General features: G+C 39.0%; 1 protein-coding gene across 1 annotated transcript in view; it reads right to left on the bottom strand.

Annotated features, from left to right (window-relative positions):
- CFTR (CF transmembrane conductance regulator) overlaps positions 1–13,289 on the bottom strand; it is a 126,993-nt gene that overhangs the window by 62,222 nt on the left and 51,482 nt on the right. The window contains exons 12-15 of the mRNA XM_067564253.1: positions 7,328–7,422; positions 4,186–4,272; positions 2,626–3,352; positions 920–1,048 (exon numbers count right to left, since the gene is read on the bottom strand). Of these exons, the coding sequence (XP_067420354.1) occupies positions 920–1,048; positions 2,626–3,352; positions 4,186–4,272; positions 7,328–7,422 (1,038 nt within the window). The remainder of the gene's footprint in view (positions 1–919; positions 1,049–2,625; positions 3,353–4,185; positions 4,273–7,327; positions 7,423–13,289) is intronic.

Raw genomic sequence — 13,289 nt, 5'->3', positions numbered from 1 at the left:
CAATGCATGGGATTCCTCCATCCTAAGTGCAGAACTCTGCACTTGTCCTTGTTAACCTCATCAGATTTCTTTTGTTCAACTCCTCCAATTTGTCTAGGTCACTCTGTATCCTATCCCTACCCTCTAGCGTATCTACCACTCCCCCCAGTTTATGTCATCTACAAACTTGCTGAGAGTGCAATCTACCCCATCCTCTAGATCATTAATGAAGATGGTGAACAAAATCAGCCCCAAGATCGCTTGTTACTGGCTGCCAACTGGACATTGAGCCGAGTTCAAATCCTAGCTCCACATCAGGCAGATGAACTTGGGTCTCCCACATTGCAGATGAGTACTCTAACCATTGAGCTAAAAGATATAAGGGAGACACTCACACACTACCTCCTCTAACTATTTTGTGTGATTTTAGGAATGCTCTGAGCATGGCTACCAAATCAGGACCATGGCATTAATAGACAGGTGAAAGCCTAGTACGAGGATTCATCTGGGGCTTAGGCATGAGCTAGGTACCTGGTGCCTAGACTAAGGCACCTGTGTGCATGTTCACTAGTAGAAACTTCGGTGCCTACAGTAATTTAATGGTGGAAATTTTGAAATCTACAGAGGTAGCAGCAGCTGAGCAGGGGTTTGGAGGACCTCGGTGGTGCCTAAATGTCGGATTTAGGTTCCAAATTCCTTGTGTGACTGTAGCTCTTGGGGTTATGGATCCTTGTACAGTCTTGCACTAAACCATTGTCTTTGATAAACAATAGTAAACCAAAATAATTAATATCCCAACATCACTCATCAGCTATTAAGTCAGCAGCCAACAAAAATGCATACACAAAAGTGTTTACACTAAATACTTTTACATTTGAAACCAAAAAAACCCCTCAATTTGAACAAATGTAACGTGATATTAAGAGCAGAATAGTCTTACCTCAATTAAAAAGATAACTAAACACAAAGTTAGCACAAAAATCAAGCTTTTGTGGACGGTAATGTATCTGTAATATGTATTCCATGTAGTAACTGCACTCATGCTTTCTGCATCATCAGTAAAACATTCCTGCCAAGATGATTGATAAAAACATGGTTAGAATGATCACCTCTACCAATGAGAACTATTGATACATGAATACAATCCCTCCTGCACTGATTCATTTCAAGCAATAGAATTGCTGGCGAGGAGGGGTGATTGTAGTGTGGAGTGAAATTTTTCAGGTGAAACTTCTTGCTGAAAAAGGCATTTTCAGCAAATGCTACATGAATCTGTGAAATGTTTTGGTCAACCTGAACTGTTTCAGCTGAAAAAGAAGAAAAAAATCCAGAAAGTCTAAACTTTTCATTTTGACATTTTCAGAATGAAACATGTTGACATTTTCATTTGAAATGACTTGTCGTTTATAATTTTATACCATTCTGACATTTTTAGAAAGGTAAAAAAAATCAAAAGAAACAAAACATTTAATTTGGCCTAAAACAATTAAAAAATTTTAATTTGGTCATCAGACCAAAAATCAGTCAGTCACACAAGTCAGAATAATTGTTGAGTTTCCTATAGCATAAAGACACCACTTAAAATGACTTGAGCAGTTGACATGGTCTGACAATAACAGTCCTCAGATCAACACACCATTGCTAAAAACAAACTTAATTATGACTTAATTTCTTCAAATGTAACCTACACATGAGCTTTCAAAGAAATTCAACTATACAGAAACTTTGATGAATCTCTGTGCTGCTAAGATCACCCAGGCAAAAGAGAAGGTGAGAAATGCTAATTTTTAAAAAATAATGTGCTAAGTGTTTCTTCCTTTTATCCAGCATACTGCATGATAGGATCCTGGGTCATGATTAGAGCGCCTAGGCACTACAGTAACACAAAAAATAATAATAAAAGTACAACATGATTGTATTTAGAAAGCGACCTAGAAAATTTCAGTTGTCGTCTAAAGAGCAACTGTGCCAAAGTTGGAAATGAAATTCATATATTAAAAAGTCCTGTTTTAAGTGCAAATCTCATGTGTTTTAACTACGTAGTTCTTACCAGAGACTCCAATATATTATAACTAATCCAGTTTAACCTTCTCATCAATGTCTGCATCACCATGTGGAATTCATTCAGTCCTTTTCTTATAAATCACATATTGTAAACTTGTAGTCTGATTAGCTGCAAAACTGAATAGCTACATTCGCTGTGTGTAAGTATTCCAACTGGTTTAATTTATTCCATGAGTTAATATTTCAAATGTGTATTCTCAGGTTAGTTTAAAATCCCTACAAACTTTAGCTTCAAATTTGGTTTCAAATTTAATTACTACATAATTAGTTTTACAAGGCAGTAACTGTAAGGGCATAGATGGTTTTCAAAAATGGCACATGATTTATTATAAAATCTGAAAAGTAGCCAAGAGCTGTTCTGATGCACTGACATTGTAATAAAAGAGGCCTCCTAGAGTCATTGTTTCAGATTATATAAAAATTCTTTAACTAAATTGTTTCAAACTGGTATTTGAGATAGAAAAATAAAGGACACGCTAGACAGCAATACCACATAATGCATTACAGAGAAGGTGGAGAGCATAGAAAAAATATAGTGTCCAATATTATCTAAAAACTAGGGCAATACAAATCAGCACGTACCTTCAAATCTTCTTCATTAATCTCGTCACTTATTTCCAAGACACTGTCATGAGACAAACGCCTGGCATAGATATCTATCTCCGGAGACAGGCTAGTCTGGGGGACCACAGACATTTTACGTACAGCTGTACTCCTCCTGTAAAAGCTTTGTCCCTGGTTAACTGAGGTGTGTGTCATTAAGTTCAGCACAGACTGTCTCCTCTGTCTCTGGAACATGGGCCCAGTGGTCAGTATATTGCTGCGAGGCAGAATGACCTCACCCTGTTCAGAATCGGGCACCAGAGACAACCTCCTTTCTGTTGGCTCACTATGACCTTCTATCCCATTGGCCTGTGCTGGGGTTTTCTGTACTACCGAGAACTTTCTGTTAGCATTAAGTGGATTAATAATGATGGAGTTCTTTCTTTTTTCATTGAAATCGGTAGTTTGTTTAAAAGACTGCTTCTTGGATTCATTTCGTGAACCCACTCCGTCTCCATCAATGGAAAACCGTCGGAGAGCTTCATTCAGAATTGAGTTTCTTCTCTCTGGACTGAACTGATCAAAAGCATTAAATCCCATCAGCTCTGAGCTGAAGTCAGGGCGCTGACTCTGAAGTTCAGAAAATGTTCCATAGAAATAGCAGCTCCCTTCATGTAAAATTAATATTTTGTCTGCTGTCTTTAAATGCTCCAGCTTTGAAGTCACCAGGATTCTAGTTTTATTTGCCATCAACTTGCAAACACAGCTGCAAAATACAAAAGAATTATGTGCATTTTAAACCCAGCGCAATCATTCAATATTATCTCTCCATGCTTACATATCACTTTCACTCTTACTCCATTTTCTTCCTTATGGCAGAGAAGTGCGTGGAACACATAATTAGTGTTCATCTGTGGCAAGGGGGGCAAACAGAAGAATAGATGCTGGCATCTAGTAAGGCTTAATGTAGTGGTGGTGCAGCCAAACTGCTTGTAGGTTCACCACACATAGCAGTGCCAAACTTTCATACTCCACACAGATCTGACTGGGAAGTTTCATGAAGGGTAGGGTGTTATTGTATAATAGACCTATGGCTGGTCCTTTAGTTACATATGTGCTTGCCCAGTCTGCTCTCAATCTCACCTGTTCAGCTGGTCAGTAGGTCCTTTTGGGCGACTAGCCTGTTGATGTTTACAAAAAAACAGAACAAAATACTGTTTTCTATGAACATCAACACCAATGAAGCAGTTGATAACTATTTAAAGCTAATGGTACCACAAGCACTTGTTATTGCGTGCACACACTCACTATAAATTACGGTATGTGTAATTATACATACATATAACAGTGTACCAGGGATGAATAAGCTATAGGCATTACAGTACATTCTAATTACTGTATGGGCAATTTGAATGAGTATATACAGCACCCAAAACCATCCCTAAAAATTATTTATTATTTTGAATACTTCTGTATTTAGGGCACATTACTAACAATTCTGTGACAAATAGAGGAGAAGTGTTTTCTTTCTTGGATTTGTGCTTTGATTGTGCTACTTGACAGAACGCTCAGAAACAAACCACTGAAAACATACAGTACCTTTCAAATATTTCTTTTTCTGTTAAAATATCTAAATAGCCAAAAGGAGAATCCAGGAGATACAGATCAGCATCTTTGTAGACTGCTCTAAATTGAAGAAATGGAAATGAAATTAGCTTTCACTAATATCTACCAGTTCAATGTATTATGTTCTAGTATCAGTTCTATTATGATTGAATTCACTCATTGCACCATTTTGCTGTAGTGACTGCGCAGTAATCATACTGGTTTTGACATTTTCAATGGTGAGTGAGTTTGTAACTTACTTCCTAGGGTAATGGTAGTGTTCAGTTCCATGCCATGTATTGAATGTTGCCCATATTGTCTTTGTGACTTTTTTATTTTAAAAATATAATTATACAGCTGAAGACCAATGTCAACTGGCAAGCTGATCCCACAATAGTAGATTGATAAACTCACTCACTCACTCATATGACATTCCAGGCATTGACTTGAGTTCCTTTGGAAGTTTATAAACTTGGCTCTACACAGAGGCTGGGAAAGTGTTTAATCAGTCTGATAGTTTTTATGGAAATCTGAATGGTTTATACTTTAGTTCAGCATTCCCCAAACTTTTGAAAGACGAGGCATGCACTCTTCAAAGAATAGAATTACCCACATCTCCTCCCTCCTTGCAACTCTGCCAAGAGTTCTAACTGCCTCCCCATCTGAATATACACATCTTTCACTTCACCCACACTGTAGCATGCCCAACATTTGGGAAATGCTGGTCTCTGTCTTCATAATATGATTCTACTTCTGCCTCGTGTGTTTTGAGCATTGATATACTTTAAATTTCAACATTCTTAACAATCGTCATTGGCATCTGAGTTAGCACCCATTGAAATGAATAGGGCAGTTCACATGTCAGAGCTATTGTTTCAGGCTCTGCAAACCCAGGCAGACATCACTGCATTGATTACATTGCTTCATATTTTGAAGGTGTTTTTCTTCACAATTACACCTGCTAGAGACTTTTTTTAAGAAAAGCTCAGATTCTGGAGAACAATTAAGAATTAAGTCTGCTTTCCTTTCCCCTCCCCTGTATGCAATGTTGGTCCCAGGATATTAGCGAGACAAGGTGGGTGAGATAATTAGTTGGCCAATAAAAGATATTATCTCATCCACCTTGTGCCTCCTTCTCCTGGTTATTCCTTTGCACCTTCCCCCAAGGACGCAGTCCCTACTTTTGGTGATTTAGTTTCTTTTATACATTTTTTATCTTTAATATCTTTTATTTCTTTGAGCTTAATCCTTAATTGTTGTTTAATATATTTCAGTCTTAAATAAAGGGAGAAAAAAACAAAGCACGTGTATCTTAAAAAAGAAAAAAAATTCTTCCCCAACAATTTTATTGGGAGCATTGTCTCTGAATTGAGTGTATATGTTTAAAGGACAGCCCTGTGTAGGGGGTGATTCATAGTTTCACTGCCCTAGAGACAGCATGAAAGATGTTGAACTCCTAGGAAGCTCAGCCACTGTGCAATTCCTTATGAAGAATCGCTCGGCTGGATTGTGTGGAGAGGAGGTAAGGCCTTTGCTTTGTCTCCTTTGAAGTGGTTTGCATCACAGAGCCACTTGCAGGGATCAGTCCTTTTGCTCTGAATTCAGAGAATGCAATTGTGGTTGTACTCTGGGTGAAGGAGAGGAAAGCTTCTGGCATCTCTCTCTCTTATGCATGCCTGCAAAAGCCAGCCACAATTTTGTACAAAATCACAGCTTGGTGGTAAACTGTTCAGCAGGTGTTCCTAAAATATTACTGAACTCTTATGTGCCAAATGGTCTCAGACCAAAACCTCAGATCCAACCATTTTGGAGAAAGGTGGGTCTAGATCCGGATCTGGAGCTGAACCTCTCTGGCTCAGGCTTTTCTTTAACTGTTTGCTACCTTTTGTGTATTATATTGTACCGTTTTTGCTCTACTAGGTTTCAGTGACATAGTTTTTATAACATTGATTCTAAATAACTTTGTAAGTCTTACAGTTTTTAACCTGTCTCCCTCTCCCAGCTGAAAGCCGTTCACAGTACAATACCTAGCCTGAAGATGGAAGATAAATGAAGAATTGCTTTGGAGAAAAAGGCAAATTTTACTTCCTAAACCAGCCACCATAGTTTACTGAATAGACCATGTACCTCCTCCCCTAGAAAGCAAGTGCACCACTTCTGACACACTCATGGCCTCCTTGGGAGTAGGATATTTTATCATCAATCCCAAATGATATAGCCATATGGTGATATCATGACACTAGAACAGTCCAACTCGCTGGGTATTTATTTTGTAACGCTCATGTATTTTTAGTAGCTGGCCTTAAACTGTTTGATTGACTTGTTGCCCTCCTGATGAAATAACTTAATTGATTTAAAGAATTATGAAAGTAAATTTATGTCTTAAATCATATGTCTGAATTTATGAGTCTACTGCTGTGTGATCAGCTTGCCTGTATCCATTGATCTTCTGCTATAGAATTTTCAAAAGCATCCACTAATTCTGAATGGCCAAACTGAGAAACTTAGGGCCTGATTATTCAGAAGTTCTGGCCACCCACAGCTCTCATTGACTTTTGGGTGCTCAGCAGCTCTGAACAACAGGCCCTGGACATATCATGAAATTCACTCAACCCAGGCAGCTAAAATTAGTCAGCATTTTTTTGAAAATTTGGGCTTTAACTATTCTCTGCCTCAGTTTCTCTGTCTGGAAAATGGAGACAATATTTGACCACTTCTGAGGGCATTATGATTCTCAATTATTTGATATGTAAAGCTCTTTGAGACCTTCTGGTGACAGATGCTATAGCAGGGGAAGGTATTAAAATATTTTGTATTTCTATTTGCACATGACAAGCATTTTTCTGATGCTCAGCCAATCTACATTTCATATTGTGAACTTTAAACTGACAGTTTCATCTTTTGCTGTACCTCTGGATATTTCTGACATCAGACCATTAGAACTAAATTAATGAACGTATAGTTGTATCTTGAATGCTTGTATTTTCCTAGGGAAAAACTCTGATCTCTGATGTTAAAATGCAGCTCCCACTGCACATATATCTATGTGGCAGAATTAGGTCCACAATTCATTAAACTCTTCATACTATGCTTCCCAAATGCGAAGCATCAGCCATTCAGATGATAAAATATTCACCTTGCTAGTGAGATTCTTGCCCGTTGACCTCCACTCAGGGTGATTCCACCTTCCCCCAATACTGTATAGTCTTTCTCAGGAAACTTTGAAATCTCCTGTGAAAAGATTTTAAAAATCAGATATGTATTTTTCATATTCAAATGACACAAGTTGCAGATTAAGCAAAAGGAAATGCACATACAGGGTTTGGATGGAAATAACTGTAAGATCACACAGATTTGTCTGCTTGTTTCATTGTTTCCATATTCAGAATTGAGGAATTAAAGTTTATACATTTGTTTACCTCAGAGCTCAACCAAAAGCCTATCAAGTCTCAAGAGCAAATATTAGTCTTAAACATTAGTTCCCTAAAAGTCAAGAATGGGCCTTTTATATAATCTAATTCTAAGCCTCTGACCACTAATGTACATTTCCTAGTTTAGAGAAGAGTGACAAATGTGTGTTTGCAGTTATAATTTCAGAAGATCATGAACCAAACTTTGGGTCTGAACACCCCAAAATTCATGAAAGCCCATACTAAGAGAGGCTCCAATACCCTAGATCCCCAAAGACAAGGGCTTTGCAATGGGTTTGGGATCCAACTTTACAGCTCTTATTTAAGTGACTTGATGAATAGTCAGTGGTAAAAACACAAAATCAACAAATATAAAACAGGAGCTTAATGCCCTCCCATGCTGGGCAGGGGTGAAAGAAGGACTAGAGATCTGTTTGTGTCTCCCTGATCCTATATAGTCTATCTCAAGAGTTAGAGCAAGTGAGAAGCCTAACACTGAGGAGAACCCTGCACCCATCAGTAGCTGATGCCACCTCCATTAGCTTTATTCTCCTAGAAAGTTGTCCTCTGCAAGCGGAATTCTGCACTGGCCACTTATGGCCAGAATCGTGAGTGGAGCACACTAGAGAATCTGGACCAAGAAGACTATACTTTTTCTTTAGTACAAGACTGAAACCCTTGTGTGGCATTTTCTTTCTGTTTTATGCCATTATTATTTCTAAAATATGAAAGCTGATACCTACTGCATTCTGAATGAGTCAGATTGGGGGGAGGGGTGGTGCTGGTTGTTTTAAAGTTTTTCTCCACTCAGAAAGTTGGCTTGACTTTTTTTCTCATGATGAAAATGTGGGGTAGGGGGAAAAAAGGTGAAAGATTGTTTCATTGTCATACTCGTCTGGATAACTATTATACTGACTGATTAAATCAGCCAGCATGTGATTTTTTACTTCAGCAATGGGATCAGCCTGGGAAAATCAATCTCCGGTTCGTACATTTGCAAGCCAAACCACCACAGCCTGGGTCATTCCTCAAGATTCAGACCTGGATTTCAAACACCCCAGATTCCAGGGCAGTTTAGATCCAGTGTTCTGGCTTGAGCCCACCTCTAGATATTAATTTCATGCCAGGAGTATCAGCTCTCTCTTCACAATGTGCCTTTGATCACCTTACCTGTCATTTGTGACCATTAATCATTTTCCTCTGGACAATTTCTAACATTCCAAACTGCTGAGATATCTCCAACGGGCATGGAAATAAATAAATAAAATAACATGCCAGGAAAGTATTTCCTTCTTCCTCCCTTGAAAATTAACACTGGCTTCAGGGGTAGAATGAACAATACTGTTCAGTCCTGAGTCAGGGCAGATTAAATGCCCCACATCTCATGGCCTACAATTTGGGTGCCTGGTCTCTCAGTTTTTCAATTCACTAATAGCTTTCCCTTCCTAACATGGAAGATTTGGAAATACCTGACTTTAAAATCAAGACACATATATGGGGAAAAAACTATTTTGGGTTATAAAATGTTCTGAACTTGAGACAGTGCATCCTAGGGGATAGAGCACTGGACTGAGCACTCTTCCTGGCTCTACTATTGTCCTGCTGGGTGGTCCTTTGGGCAAGTCACTTCACCTCCCCATGCCTCCTCCCCACATCTGTAAAATGGGGATAATGATTCTGATCACCTCCTGTGAAGCGCTTTGAGATCTACTGATGAAACACACTATAAAAGAGAGAGGTATTATTTCCCTCTCTAACTCCTGTGAATAATACGGACCCTTGCGTTTACAGGCAGAGAGATGTGAAAAATAGCACCAATAACATTTAAAAAAAACTTTTCTAAACTTGTCAAAAATAGCATATTTATAATGTATGAGGATCAATGATAGTGTGCTATGGTATAAAGGTTTTATATGCACTCATTTGGGATGACCTGCATAGCTCAATTTGGGCTTCAGTGTCCAGGCATGAACAATGCATTCATCCCTATCTCTTACAGATGAAACCTTTATATCACACCACTATGCCATTAGGTATTTGTGTATTTATATATCTAGACATTTTAATTGAAATTTTCCCCAGTTTCTACTGATTCCATTTGGAAATCATGTGACTGTTGCTAGGGGTACTGCTACTGTTCTTCCAGTAGAGACCAGCCAGAGAACCATGACATCTATTGGAACTATTGGATTTTGTTAAGAAGGCTCAATTAAAGAAACTACCCCAGCTGTTTCCCTGGATTCCTTGAGAAGCACAGATAAGGGTTAGTCCAGGGAGTGAGCAGAGTTGGTAGAATAAAGAGTGGTCCAAAAGGAGGAGGGTTCTATAAAATAGGCCCAATCTATTCCAGTGTTTTTAAGCCACCTTTGCACTCTTTCACTCTTGGGTCATTCTGCACCAGTCTGGTCCCCTGGCACAAATTGGCTACTCTAATTTGAGCTTCCTGCTAATGACCCAAAGGTCCCAGAAAGTCAGTGCAGGATCCTCTTTTGCAGGCAAACTCTCTGGGTTAAATCCGCTGGGCTGAGGATAGCTTTGCACCAAAGCAGTAGAAAGCTTCTCCTACACAGGGAAGAAGTGTGGGTGAGGAGGAACACCTCAAAAGACAGGAATATACCCAGTTCATAAAGTTTATCTCAAGGTTTATGATACCCTGTGAAAGTTTGATCGTAAAACACTTGATTAGCAATAAAATAAACCTGAGAGCTTCACTTTGTAGTATTCCTTGCTGATATAATTTGGTTAAGTGCTTTTTAAATTCTAGACAGTCTTCCCCACCCATCTTCTTTGTATAAGGTATGAGTTTCTGAACAGACTATCTTGGATGCTGTCCTATCTTCTCTGTCACTTCTTGAATCAAACTTAATTCCCTTAGCCTGACTTTACTGTCTGTAAAATTGAACATACCCAGGATTTTTTTGCTTTAAAAATCCTCTGCCAAAGGAAAAGCTCATTAGGAATGAGGTGAGTTTTGCCAGCATTTGCTTGAGTTTTTGGTGGACCTGAAACTCCAGCTCAATGTCTTGAACTCATGTGAAATAAAACCCTTGGGTTTGGATTGTGAACTTTCTGTGAATGATTTTACATAAATCTAATGAACCATCGCATCAGGAGTTAGGGAGCACAAGAGGCTGTTTAATCTGAACAGGAGGCCAATTTTTCTTTGTGACTGTTGATTTTGGTTGCCCAGCATGAGACACCTTAAAAAGACCTGATTGTCAGTGGGGAAATGCTCAGGACTTTCTAAAAATCAGGCCCCTTTAACATGTTCCACATTGGACACCCAAAAATTTGAAGCAACCAAAATTACTAGTTACTAGGTTTATAGCATAAATGCTGAGAAGTAGACATGAGCCTGAACAACAGAATTTCATTCTGGAGTTGAACACTCTCAAATGTTGGGGTTTATTAAGATCCATCTAATTTTAAGACTGCTTATATGTTGGTGACCAGGAAAAAGTGCAGTTTTGTGCTTTCTGCAAAATCAACAAGCTGTAATTGCAAATGTATATAACAAGGCCGAAATAAAATAAAATGGGGGAAGAGAGTGGAAGAAGCTAAAGTTAATAGGTTTTAAGGTCAGAAGAGTCATAAAATCTCACCCAGTAAATTCTATATCAAGCCTATAACTTGTTTGAGCTAGAACATTTATTTTTAGAAAGATATCCAGTCTTGATTTCTGCTAGTGAAGGAGAATCCACCACACCTATAGGTGGATTATTCCAATTGTTAATTATCCTCACTGTTAAAAATGTGTGCCTTATTTCTAGCCTCAATTTTGTCTAGCTTGAGTTTCCAGCTACTGGATCTTCTTATGACTTTTTTTGTTTGCTAGATTAAAAGAGCTATCTACTATCAGAAATCTCTTCCCTGGGTAGATATTTGTAGACCATGATCAAGTCACTTCTTCACCTTTTCTTGGACAATCTAAATAGATAGAGCTTCCTAACTCTCTCATTGTAAGGTAGGTTGGCCATACCTCCTGTTTTGGCTGGGCCAGTCTCTTTTTTAAGCCCTGTCCCAGCCATCTTGACATTTTTTGGAAAACTTGGCATTTGTCCCATTTGCTTTTGCCAGCTGATTAGTGGAAGAATGTGCAGGGGGTAAGTGGCAATGCCATCCCTGCGCGGGAGGGGGCAAGGCTCAGGCAGTGCCAGCCTCTCACAGTGGGGGCGGGGGAGACAAGACTCAGGTGAGCAGCTCGGGCTCTGTGTAGTGTCCCGTTTTCCCTTCAGGAAATATGATCACCCTATTGTAAAGCATGGCTTCCAAAAATTGAATAATTCTTCTTCTGAACCTTTTCCAGTTTGCAAACATCCTTTTTGAAGTGTGCACAACAGAACTGGACACACTTGTGCAGAGTACAGAGGTAATATTAACCTCCCAACTCCTACTTAATAATCTTCAGCTAATACTCCAGGTACCCATTTGATTTATTTATGTATTTTAATGTTTTGTGCACTGGTATGTTGCCACAAATATATTTAACTGTTCAGAGTATGCAGCACATGACCCACTTGTAATTTATTTGCATTAAAGTCAAATTCTGGAAGGCAAAGCAGAGACACTGGTAGATGTGTCCTCTGCTGCAAGAATTCTGCCCAATAGCAAACTTCATTAAGATTTAGGAGAATATATGGTGGGATGCATTTTGCTGCTTCTCTAAAATTTGAACTTCCACTCCTATATAGTACACGCTACTCACTGCAGCATATGAACTAGTAGCCAGCTGGTGGGCTAATCTTAACCCTAGCCAGTGGATCCCATACACTTAAGAACATGGTGCACAACTTGGCATAGTTGCTAGCCCTCTCTCCTAGCATTCCCGTAAGCTCCAAGGATCAAAACATGCTGGTTGCACACGAGGAATGGAGAAGATTCTCCTTACCCAGGAGTTCTGACTAGATGATCATAACGGTCCCTTCTGGTCTTGGAATCTGACTCTGATACCCTTTCAGCCTCCATCCCCTGTGAATGAACCCAAGTCAAGGTAGTATCTGGCCTTGAGCTTGGCTTTCCTTTTATTATTTGATTTCACATGAAACACAGCCTTTGTTTGTATGCATTGTTAAACATTAGCTTTGTGGGCAGCTAAGAGCTCTCAAACCTGGCAGTATATTTACTTTAAGGGTGTTAGCCTCTTAGGTGCTAGGAAGGTAACCGTTTTCAATTATGGCTTTGAGTGACATGTTCTCCACCTGTGTGGAGACGGAATGGATTGACATCATGGCAAAAAAGAATACCTTTATTCTGTTTCAGATAGTTTAAAAATAAAATTAAAGAGCTGTGGAAAGAACAGTATGGGTTCCAGAATTGGGGAATTATTATACTCTTAAAGAGTGATATATTGATTGCTGGCTTTTTAAACAAGGAAAATGACAGGTTCCATTCCTGCAGTCTTGACTCTGAGAACTCCATCTCTTTCTCGGGTTAATTTTATTTTTCTTACCAAAGTAAAAACTAATGATCAAAGGTTGAGACCCTCAGCTCAAGGGTCCTAAGGCTTTAACTCTACCAGTTTAACACGTGTTAAAAGCACACCACCTTGTCTACACCAAATCCTAATCTAGATAAGGCCCAACTGTTCCCTAATGAGCCTTCACTAGAACTAGTGACCTTTGTCTGGCCACCAGCTTCATGGCTGGTTAGCTTCTGAGCACTGAAACGATCACAAATAATTTAAAATTT

The sequence above is a fragment of the Emydura macquarii genome, unplaced genomic scaffold, assembly GCF_026122565.2.
Source record: "Emydura macquarii macquarii isolate MOO-44397 ecotype Brisbane River unplaced genomic scaffold, CSIRO-AGI_Emac_v2 contig_2636, whole genome shotgun sequence".
In the NCBI taxonomy this organism is placed as follows: Eukaryota; Metazoa; Chordata; order Testudines; family Chelidae; genus Emydura; species Emydura macquarii.
The sequence above is the reverse complement of the archived record's forward strand: the minus strand, read 5'-3'. Positions and strand labels throughout refer to the sequence as shown.